We start from the raw sequence: 12,643 nt of genomic DNA, 5'->3' as shown, positions 1-12,643 counted from the left end.
CCAAGCCACTTCTGAAACAGAAACAATGTCAGAAGCATCTTACCTGGGCTAAGGAGAAAAAGAACTGGACTGTTGCTCAGTGCTCCAAAGTCCTCTTTTCAGATAAAAGTAAATTTTGCATTTCATTTGGAAATCAAGGTCTGGAATCTGGAGGAAGACTGGAGAGTCTTTCGGACACTTCACACTGGACTTCAAACAGCTTGGATTCTGTGCGAATCCAAGCTGTTTGAAGTCCAGTGTGAAGTTTCCGAAGCCAGTGATGATTTGGGGTGCTGTGATGTCTGTTGGTGTTGGTCCATTGTGTTTTATCAAGTCCAAAGTCAATGCAGCTGTCTACCAGGAGATTTTGGAGCACTTTATGCTTCCATCTGCTGACAAGCTTTATGGAGATTCTGATTTCCTTTTCCAGCAGGACTTTAGCACCTGCCCACAGTGCCTGCTGACCATGATATTACTGTGCTTGATTGGCCAGCCAACACGCCTGACCTGAACCCCATATGGAATCTATGGGATATTTTCAAGAGAAAGATGAGAAACAGTCGATCCAACAATACAGATGAGCTGAAGGCCGCTATTAAAGAAACTTGTGCTTCAATAGAGCCTCAGCAGTGCCACAGGCTGCTCGCTTCCATGCTAGTATTCAGAATGAATCAGAATGAGTTTTTATTGCCAGGTATGTTTACACATACGAGGAATTTGTTTTCATGACAGAAGCTCCACAGTGTAACAGAATGACAGTGACAGAACAAAAACACAGATAATAAAAAATAGAAAAATAGAACAAGTAACTAAGGAATAAAAATATACAAATCGACAATTGTATGTACAGGTATATAACAATAGACAGTTGTATGTACAGGTATATTATGTGCAAATTGAAATGTAGACTGAGTGTGTGTGTTAGATAAATAAGTGTATGAGTGAATAAATAGTGTCTGTTCCACAGTTATTGTCAAGTGTTCATGAGATGGATGGCCTGAGGGAAGAAACTGTTCCCGTGTCTGGTCGTTCTGGTGCTCAGAGCTCTGTAGCGTCGACCAGATGGCAACAGTTCAAAGAGGGAGTGTGCTGGATGTGAGGGGTCCAGAGTGATTCTGCCAGCCCTTTTGCTCACTCTGGACGAGTACAGTTCTTGGAGAGAAGGGAGGGTTGTACCAATGATTCTATAGAAATACTACAATATATACAATATTCTAGTATTTTGAGATACTGGCTTTTTGACTTTCATGAGCTGTAAGCTCTAATCATCAAAATTAAAACAAAAAAAAATGTTTGAAATGTTTTACTTTACATGTAATGAATCTAGAATATATAAAAGTTTCACTTTTTGAAATGAGTAAAAAAAAATATATTTTTCACAATATTCAAATTTTTTTGAAATGCACCTGTATATATAGAACAAAACGGCAAAAAATATTTGTACATAAAATATGAACAACATACCTTGACATACAGATTATTAGAAAAGAAGTTGCTGACCACATTTCAACACAACTAATTTATTCCCATGTGTTTTTGATAACACTAAAGCTGCAGAAGAAGACTGATTAAAGGAATAGTTCACCCAAAACTATGTATTCATCCTCAGGCTATCAAATATGTAGATGAGTTTGTTTCTTCATGGGAACAGATTTGGAGAAAGCATTATTATATTAGCATTACATCACTTGCTCACTAATGGATCCTGTGCAGTGAATGGGTGCCGTCAGAATGAGAGTTTAAACAGCTGATAAACAAATATATAATTATATTCAGTTTACATGTATTATTCACATACATGAAATATTTATATGTATTATACTCTGTGTAAGAGAGACTTACTGTATTTAGATGCATAACATATACAATATACTACAATTAAATTTTTTAAGAAATTAATACTTTTATTTAGCAAGAATGCATTAAATTGAGCAAAATTGACAGTACAGATACTTACAATGCTACAAAATATTTCTATTCCAAATATGCTGGTATTTTTAACTTTTTATTTATCCAAGAATCCTAAAAGAAATGATCATTTACACAAATAAAAATAAAAAGTATTTTCAGCAAAAAAAAAATAAAATCTTACCCCAAACTTTTTAACGGTAGTGTATTTACTATATATATTTTTTTATAAAGTCCACAAAAAGTGTTTTTTTATTTATTTGGAATGCTGAAGTTCTCTTTGTCAAGAGTTCGTTTGAATTATATGGAGTTATGTTTAAAAAAATTATTAATATATGGGTTTTATTAATGGGAAGAATGCACCAATAGTGAGTGTGTTTAGTACAGAGTGTCTCCTAAAACTCAAAAATAGTGTATAAAAGAAGTGTAAAAACAATAAATGATGTGAAACTTGATGTCTCAGTTCGGTGAGTTTATATATTCTTTTTACCAAGGTATTATTGCATGTTATACAAATATCACAATTTATTAGACATTTAATACACAGTAAGAGTTAAACCTGATTGTTAAATGTAAAAATGCATGTGACACTGAACAAGATCAAACTTCTCAGGAAAGAGTTTTAACAATTTGTGTTGTGTACGTCCATGCTCAGGTGTAACAGTACAGTACACAAGACATCAAAATGTCCCCAAACACACACAGCGGATTGCATTTCTAACCAAAAATAATAATCACTTCTTTTAAAAGGGAACACATTTTTCATTCACTGTTAAGTTTTTCATTTCCATCCAAAATAGCACCAAAATATCTCTAGCTAAATAAATACTCTTGACATTTAGTAAAAAATATAAAGCAAAGCTGTTCTGTCAACAGTGCAATCATATGTACATACAGAAGAATATATCGTTCAAAACAAAAACTGCGTAGGACCCCTTATGTGGACTGTAAAATACTGAAGGTGTTAGTTTCATTTAATGGCTTGTGTTAGTGGGAAAATATATATAAAAAGCTAAGCAGGAAAGACTTTCAAGTGTCCAATAATGAAATGGGAAGCTGAATGGCAATGGTCCTTTCACAAACACCAGAAGACATCTTCTTTTTTTATATTAAACAGTACTTTAAAGATGTGCCTTGTGGCCAGAAGGGTCTATTAGAAACTATGTATAGAAAACTATGAAATAAGGGGGTGTTTTAACATTAACTACTGACTGAAGTCTTATATCCTCCTGCCACATTGACCTGCTAATGCTAGCTTTTGCCACATGGACATGCATATCCTCAGGTAACCCAAGATGACACTAAAATGTTTGTTGGCTCAAGTTATAAACTCTTCAGACAAATGAAATTTTAGTTCCCTCAGCTTGTTGACTAAAAACGGCGAGCGAGCTAGTTGTTGTAGTTCAACCGGCAGAGCATAGCATTAGCAAGGCTAACATTCCCCTTAAGTAAATTAACTGTGGTTTTATTATAGTAACCATGTTTTTTCCCCCCAGATTTATTGCCATTTGTATAACCACAGTTTAACTACAAATACCATGGTTAAACTATGGTTAGTGTAGCAAAACCATGGGTAATTTATTATTAGCTACCTGATCTCATGACGAAAACATACCTGTGGGAACTTTTTTGCAAGACGCGAAATACGTAACGTTACCAATAAGTACACATCACTGCCGTTTCCAACAGAAATGAACACTAGTGGAGGTAAAACAGCGAGCACTTGTAATCGTTTTCGTACACAGTTATGATTACAGCTCCATACTGTATGTTTTGATTTCCGGACGTAACAAGCTTGCTCGGTCAGGAATCCTGTGAAAAACATGACTCACGATGAAAGAGCTCATAGATGACATATCGAAAAACAAGCTAAAACGGCATGCTTGAGATTGCGTTTTTGTGTCACATTCGCTTTTGTTCATACTATCAGGTAGGTTAAGTTAGGTGTAGTGGTAAGGTTAGGTGCTGTGTAGATGGTACGTTATTTTAAAACGTCACAGCGCCACTCAGCAGACATTTCAAGTCAGAACTGTGGTGACACGTACAAAAACCAACGTCGTATAAAACGTACCATGTGTACGTTAATCTGTTCCAGGGAAAAAAAACGGAACAATCATTTAGCGCCACTCAGTGGACATTTCACATTGAATATGTCCCGAAACTTACATGTCTCTACGTATTTCGCATCTTGCAAAAACGTTTTCGTCCTGCGTCACCAGAGTGGTTTAACTACAATATAACCATGCTTTTTTTTTTTGGTTTTATTTGTAGTAAAACCACGGTTCATTTTCAAAAGGGGCATATTGATAACATGACTTGAATGTCGCTTGAGATGTGTCTCTCAAATTACTAAATCTTCCTAATCATTTTGCAAATCAACAGCTAAAAAATATTGTCTTGGTTTCCTCTAGTTCCTTAATTCAGTTAAAAAGCAATAAACAGTAAAGATGTAGTCACATTAGCAAAACTGCGGTAATATTTCGCAGGAAAAAGGTCTATTGTTAACAGTGTGTGAACCAGTTGCGAAATCTGCATGGTAAAATCTCACCTTTAAGTGAAATCGCTTGGATTTCTATTGAAATGACTGGATTCCACCCACACACACACACACAAAAATCACCAAATAACGATAAATGTGACTGGATCTTAATTTTGCACAATGCTTGGTTTAAAATCAAAGTGTAGAAAACTTTGGAAAAAGTTGGTCATTTGTTGATTTCTATACAGAAAAAAACCCGTACCTACCTGCCACAGCAATAGCAATTTAGCTGTCTGCTGCTACCAGACATTCCTATTTGATTTTACTGGATTATGTGAGTTTTGTTCTTAAGGTTTAGTATTCATGATATGTTTTGGTTAAAAATGGCATACTAATAATTGTAATACCAATATAATATTGCGTTGATAATGTTTTGATATGCGCAAACATAAAACTTGCTGACACTAAGGAGAAAATTAACATTGTTATATACAGGTGCATCTCAATAAATTAGAATGTCGTGGAAATGTTAATTTATTTCAGTAATTCAACTCAAATTGTGAAACTCGTGTATTAAATAAATTCAATGCACACAGACTGAAGTAGTTTAAGTCTTTGGTTCTTTTAATTGTGATGATTTTGGCTCACATTTAACAAAAACCCACCAATTCACTATCTCAACAAATTAGAATATGGTGACATGCCAATCACCTGCAAAGGTTTCCTGAGCCTTCAAAATGGTCTCTCAGTTTGGTTCACTAGGCTACACAATCATGGGGAAGACTGCTGATCTGACAGTTGTCCAGAAGACAATCATAGCCTCCCTTCACAAGGAGGGTAAGCCACAAACATTCATTGCCAAAGAAGCTGGCTGTTCACAGAATGCTGTATCCAAGCATGTTAACAGAAAGTTGAGTGGAAGGAAAAAGGGTGGAAGAAAAAGATGCACAACCAACTGAGAGAACCGCAGCCTTATGAGGATTGTCAAGCAAAATCGATTCAAGAATTTGAGTGAACTTCACAAGGAATGGACTGAGGCTGGGGTCAAGGCATCAAGAGACACCACACACAGACGTGTCAAGGAATTTGGCTACAGTTGTCGTATTCCTCTTGTTAAGCCACTCCTGAACCACAGACAACGTCAGAGGCGTCTTACCTGGGCTAAGGAGAAGAAGAACTGGACTGTTGCCCAGTGGTCCAAAGTCCTCTTTTCAGATGAGAGCAAGTTTTGTATTTCATTTGGAAACCAAGGTCCTAGAGTCTGGAGGAAGGGTGGAGAAGCTCATAGCCCAAGTTGCTTGAAGTTCAGTGTTAAGTTTCCACAGTCTGTGATGATTTGGGGTGCAATGTCATCTGCTGGTGTTGGTCCATTGTGTTTTTTGAAAACCAACGTCACTGCACCCATTTACCAAGACATTTTGGATCACTTCATGCTTCCTTCTGCTGACCAGCTTTTTGAAGATGCTGATTTCATTTTCCAGCAGGATTTGGCACCTGCCCACACTGCAAAAAGCACCAAAAGTTGGTTAAATGACCATGGTGTTGGTGTGCTTGACTGGCCAGCAAACTCACCAGACCTGAACCCCATAGAGAATCTATGGGGTATTGTCAAGAGGAAAATGAGAAACAAGAGACCAAAAAATGCAGATAAGCTGAAGGGCACAGTCAAAGAAACTTGGGCTTCCATACCACCTCAGCAGCGCCACAAACTGATCACCTCCATGCCACGCCGAATTGAGGCAGTAATTAAAGCAAAAGGAGCCCCTACCAAGTATTGAGTACATGTACAGTAAATGAACATACTTTCCAGAAGGCCAACAATTCACTAAAAATGTTTTTTTTTATTGGTCTTATGAAGTATTCTAATTTGTTGAGATAGTGAATTGGTGGGTTTTTGTTAAATGTGAGCCAAAATCATCACAATTAAAAGAACCAAAGACTTAAACTACTTCAGTCTGTGTGCACTGAATTGATTTAATACACGAGTTTCACAATTTGAGTTGAATTACTGAAATAAACTAACTTTTCCATGACATTCTAATTTATTGCGATGCACCTGTAGGTATTTGTGCAAATGGTCTTGGGTTTTCGCTAGCACCAAAATGTAATACAAACGAGAAGACATAAAGGAAGTCATGTTAGACTGAGCTATGTGGGAACGAATCCAGTGAAGTAAAAAGTTCACAGCCTGCAGTTCAACAAAAACGGTCACAAATTATGTCCTTTTTATCTTCTCCAAAAAAAGTGACCAAAAGCATCTCAATCACTTCCACTGCAGTGACCTATTGATGTGCATTCCCAGTGCAGTTTTTTTTTGGAAAACACGAGAGACTTGTGTCAGTTGTTCTTCATGCAGACACCGCATAAGCTGATGCTGTCGCGCTGGTTCTGTCCGTTGAGCACAGTTCTGTCGGGAACCGAGTCAAATTGCTCCACGCTCGCTCTGGTCAGCCAGAAACTGAAGAAGGTGGGGGAATACTGGCACGTGCCATACGAACCTTGACACTCCACGAACGGTTGACTGCGGAAGTCCTGCAAACAGCTTCCTGTCGATGTCAGAGACTGTCCACCTCCCTCGTCCCCTGATCCTGTATGCTGGAACAAAGAAATGAAGATGCATCATGTGATTTATTCAAAATGTAAAGAGAAGTCCCTTTTGCTCACCAAGGCTGCATTTATTTGCAATATTGTGAACTATTTTTACAATTTAAAATAACTGTTTTCTATTTTAATATATTAACAGATGTAATTTATTTCTGTGATGCAAAGCTGAATTCAGTATTCAGATTTCAGGATTATTATTTGATTAAAAATTTCAAAAGAACAACATTTATTAGAAGCAGAAAACGTCTGTAAAATGATGAATCAATTTAATGTTATCTTAATCAAAGTATTAATTTCTTGTAAAAATCATTTGAAATTAAATGAGAAATAAAAAACAGAAACTAATTCAAAATATTAAAAAAGTCTCAAAATGAATCTTAAAAAAACATTTTCATTTCTTGAAATATACATTAACTAAAATAAAATTAAATATAAAATGTCCACTAGTTGATTTCACTAGTTAAAAGCTAGCCAAATAAACATTTCCCATTTTTATTAATAAATGAATAAAATGAAATAAATGAATAAAAACTATACAGACATATTTTTAAAATAATAATAAAAATGACAAAACAAACAAAATGACAAATGTTAACTAAAGTTATGAAAATTAATACAAATGAATTCAAAATATTAAAACAACAATAGTATTTCAGTGATACTAAAATAACACTAGATATTATATCACAGCTCTGTTGAAAATATTAATATATTTAACATTTTAATCAAAGTATTGTTTTCTTTAAAAAAATCTTCTGAAAGGCAGTATACATAGACTAATGCTTATAGATTATTCTGACTGAAAATGATACTAGCATGTTGGTAACATAATATCATACTGGTCATACTGAAATGGTTCATGTTTAACTAAATGTCTAAGTATATGTCTAAGTATATTAATATATATTTTATTCAGTAATACAAAATATTTTCTTTATTTAAATATATTATTTGTGTGACATTTCCTTTACCAAAATGAGGTAATTTAAGGCTTTCGCAGTAGGAAACATCTAAATCTAAAACATCTCAAAAAAATTCTGATAGGCAGCTTACTGGGGTTTGGAACATAGTCATACTTCTCTTTCCTTACCATAAGGAATGAATATCCAAACCAGAGTCTGCTCCAATTGGATGGACACCTTGGTCGAGTCCCGTTTTGACTGTGTAATGTAATGGTTGGCGATGACGCCTCACACACCACACATCTGCTGATGTGTTGCTGAATTTCCATCCCCCTCAGAATGGAATTCATGGGAATTGAGGCAGTTGTAGACAGCCAATAGGATTTGTCATTGCGACTGGCATAATCACAGGTGTCCATATTACAGCAGGAGAATGGCATGGTGCTGAACATACGCAAACATGAACCTGCCTGGCCTGGTGAAAATAAATTTGAACATTGTTGTTATCACTGTTATTAAAATTAACTGAAACTCTTAACGTTAATGGAAATAAATACAAATCATTTTATTTCAGCTAGTTGCAAAAGCAGCACTAAAATTAAAACGGAAATAAAAATGAATAAAAACTATATAGACATCTTAATAAAACTAATAAAAATGACAAAAACAACAACAAAACTACTAAAGCTTTCAAATTAAAATGATAACAGAAAATACAAAAAATGTAAATTAATTTAAAATCTCAAAAACATGGTCGTTATTTAATACAATACAGACTAATTGACAGACTAATTGAAATAAAATTAAATATAAAAATCAAAAACTTCTGCTAGCTGCCAAAGCATCATTTCTCATATTCATTTAGTTTAACTTGATGCACTAAAATAACTAAAATTAAAACTCAAATATAATAAAAAAAATATATTATAAAATATAATAGAAAATATATCAAAATATTTTAAATAAAAAAAACAAGAAAAGCACACAACAAAATGACTAAAACTTTAACCAAAAATAAAAAATAAATAAAATAATATTAAAATGTATAATACAAAATAAAAAACAATTTCAAAATATAAAAAACATAATATTCTCAAAATTAATCTAAAAAATTAAATAAACTTGAAATAAAAATAACTATAAAAATCTAGTTGATTTTTACTAGTTTCCAAAGCAACATTTCTCATTTTCATAGAGTTTAACTTAATGCACTTAAATAACTCAATTTAAAAACTTAAATAAAATTAATAAAAACTATACAGACTATTAAAAAAAAACAACAACAGCTAAATTACTAAAACAATAACTAATGTTATGTAAATAATAAAATAAAATAAAACAAACAACAACAATAAAAAAAAAAACAATTCAAAGGATTTAAAAAAACTATAGTATTTCAATGATACTAAAATAACACTGGTTGTTATATAATCGGTTCCAAAACCCAGTCAGCTGACCAAGACAGCATTTTATGAAATCATAGGTGCTTTTGAGTATGAACATACCCAGGTCTTGTGTGTGTGCTCTCTCTTGACCCTCCAGATATAGTAGGCTGTAGCCATTCCATAACTCTGTTAAGCCTTTAGGACAAGTGGGCACAGTCTCAGACTGGCTGTGCTTCACCAAAAGAAAGCCGGAGGACAATGGTCCAGGAGGACCCTGATCACCATCTGGTCCTGGGGGTCCTGGGATAGAAAAAGAAATGTATGGACAAATGGTTGGGTTGATGAATGGGTCGATGTGAGTCATTCTGGATAAAATATCTGCTAAATGAAAGAATGCAAATGTACTGGATGAATGATGGCAGGAGGAAAGAGGATATAACAGTGTCAGGCTCAATTGGGTCAATAATTACTGCATGGTGTTAAGGATACACACAAACATACCCCGAGAGCCCCCTTCTCCTTTCTCGCCGCTCTCTCCAGGGCTTCCAGGTAGTCCGACTGGTCCTTCGGTCCCAGAACTTCCAGAGAATCCAATATCTCCATTTTGTCCCTTTATACCTGAGCAAAAATAGGCAGTGTTCATTCCAAACATTTACCCTCATTTGCACTTCTGCATGTACACACCTCAAGATTTTGACATTAATGGCATCAAACGTTATAGGTTTTCACTCATACGAACTTAATGTGATATATCTGAATGTTTTGAAATCGAGAAAACTGTTTTCGACTACTTCAATAAAGAATATACAGTGTTTTGTGCAACTATAAAGTTAGAGTTATATATTTATATTTTTACATTATGTGTGTGTGTGTATATATACACATTGAAGAAGTGTTATTTTGGTATTATTTATATGTTATAAAACAGTTAAACAGCACTGACACAGGGTCGGCTTAGATGGCGGCATGACCAAGTGCTCAGGAAGCTGGCAGAGGTGCTGGAGAAAAGTCGGCAGGAGGCAAATAATCAGAGTCCATTAGAGAGTCAATGTAAGATCCACTTCCTCAGGCAGGGGGAACCCGCAATGCATACCAGTAAGAGACCACCCGCCAAGCTATTAACACCAGGGGCGGGGTGGAAGATGGAAGTAGACCTGGGAAGGCAGCTCCAGTTCCCACAGGAGATATGTAGCACCACATTAAGACCATTATAGCATTTAAAATGAGCTTTTAAATAATGTTTTTTTTTTTTAGTTTTTTAATTTTAGATTATGTGCTTATGTCATTTTAATAGAATAATTACAAATAAAACAATTGGTGGTGGAAAAAATATTCACTCAAAAATTGCTAGTTAATTTCAGAAATAATTACACACACACACACACACACAGGGCTGGGAAGGTTACTTTTAAAATGTATTTCAGATTACAGATTACAAAATACATGCTTTAAAAAGTAATCAGTAATGTATTTCGTTAGATTACTCCGGTTTAGTAACTTAATCTAAATACTTTAGAATACTTTGAAATACTAAGCTATGTGACACAAAGGAACATATTAAATTGATGCCTTGTTTTATGTTTTCCAACTCTAAATAAAAGTGACATCTCCCAGTCATAAGATTTGTGTTTTCTTTGAATTTTATTTTTAACAACATCAGTTTTACACAGCATTTCTATGAACAACAACAAAAATGTTATGTCATTTAAATCTACCAATCAATATAAATTAAATTTGAATACAATGAATGGGATTCCGTGCTGTTTCATGCTACATTCCAAGCTTCAAAACGACACCAAACATATCATTAAAGTAGCCAAAACAACTGGCAAAGTTCTCCAAGTTATACAATAGATTTGTTTAATGAATGGACCAAACTTTAAGTTATTACTTCACTGATAATCCTCTCTATGGAGAAGCGATCGGCACAAAAGAATCACCGAGTCAAAATTAACAGGGCTCGTTTCCCAAAGCAACTACAGTCGCAAGTAATGTCATTATAGTTCAATGTAATTTAACAACAACAGTTCGCTAACGATGCTTTTGGGAAACATACCTCAGATCTATCCATTTTGTGAACCATTCACACTGGTTTCGTTAAAGGGGTCCTATTATGCTTTTTCACTTTTTAAATTTTAGTCAGTGTGTAGTGTGTATGTTTGAGCATAAAAAAGAAAGTTAAGATCTAGAAAGTTACAAATCTCAAAGTCCACTCCAAAGGGAGATATTTAGTTTTTTTAAAATCCCTTTTCAAGAACTACAGCAAACGGCTCGTTTGGACTACAGCGTTTGGTTTCCGGGTTTTGTGATATCACAAAGCGGCTCATTGGAATATCATTTGTTATATTTGACTGTAAGTGCCCTGCGAAGTGGACATTACCGGATATTCCTCCATGATTCCAGTTTGAAGGGAGCGTATATGTTCCATACAAAGGGCATTTAAGTGTGCGAGACGTGAATTTAAATTGTATTTATTTACAGAGGTATATTATGTCCCACTTCACGCTTCTCTAGTAAGTTTCGCATGTGTGTGAAGATGCTGCAGGCAGCGGCGTAGCGCAAATCTGTAAATTAATATTCCGAAGTGAAGTAAACTTCAACGGATTTCCCCTGCTCAGGGAGTAGGGAGCAATGCACACTGTGTCAATCAGAACACAGTTCATGCACGGAGCTCACTTCTAACAAAATGATGATCTGAATCAGGAGTGTTAACAAAGAGAGACGTGCAAAACATGCAGAGCGGGGGTACGTCATTACAAATAATTCTCGCCTACAGAAATTTGAATGGTTGGGGGGTGGGGAGGGGTGAGGTTGTGGTTAGAACGCTTGGTTGAGTGAGTGCATCAGAAGAGACGATGAAGAAGAAGTGCTGCTGCAGAGTTAGTGCATCAGAGAAAACCAAGAAGAAGTGCTGCTGTGCTGTAGCTTCAAATTTTCGGCATGTCTAGAACAATTCTCACAAGTACAACACAACGTAGCTGGGCGCCGCGGAGAGACGCCGAACGGCGCCGCCGGTGTGCCTACACTCATAGAAAATAATGTATTTGAATTTTAAAGACGTGGCGCAATGCTGCGCTTCTCGTTCGGTGCGCGACCGCCTGAAACACTGCTTTTTCACCTCCGTGCCCAAACATCTTTGTTTGGGCTTCCGAAAGAGGATGATGTCCGGAAACAGTGGTTGCAACAGTGGTTGCAAACGGAGCAAGGGGCGTGGCAGTACTGAAACACTAAACTATGAATCAGATTAATCAATTATTAATTAGAATCATCTGTTCACGAATCGGATCATGAACTCCGATTCGCATTAACGCACCAAAGGTGATCTATTCTTGAACATTTCGAATGAATAAAGACTTCAAGTTCATCTGTAAAGCACACAAAGCTAT

The 12,643-nt window shown here is 35.4% G+C and overlaps 1 protein-coding gene across 1 annotated transcript in view; it reads right to left on the bottom strand.

The window, feature by feature from the left end:
- Positions 1–6,430: 6,430 nt before the first annotated feature.
- col4a4 (collagen, type IV, alpha 4) overlaps positions 6,431–12,643 on the bottom strand; it is a 65,863-nt gene continuing 59,650 nt past the window's right edge. The window contains exons 45-48 of the mRNA XM_016274278.1: positions 9,759–9,875; positions 9,378–9,557; positions 8,061–8,347; positions 6,431–6,961 (exon numbers count right to left, since the gene is read on the bottom strand). Of these exons, the coding sequence (XP_016129764.1) occupies positions 6,704–6,961; positions 8,061–8,347; positions 9,378–9,557; positions 9,759–9,875 (842 nt within the window). The 3' untranslated portion in view covers positions 6,431–6,703. The remainder of the gene's footprint in view (positions 6,962–8,060; positions 8,348–9,377; positions 9,558–9,758; positions 9,876–12,643) is intronic.

Source organism: Sinocyclocheilus grahami, unplaced genomic scaffold, assembly GCF_001515645.1.
Source record: "Sinocyclocheilus grahami isolate Dianchi unplaced genomic scaffold, SAMN03320097.WGS_v1.1 scaffold6.1, whole genome shotgun sequence".
In the NCBI taxonomy this organism is placed as follows: Eukaryota; Metazoa; Chordata; class Actinopteri; order Cypriniformes; family Cyprinidae; genus Sinocyclocheilus; species Sinocyclocheilus grahami.
Note: the sequence above shows the minus strand (reverse complement) of the source record. Positions and strands in the feature narration are given on the sequence as shown.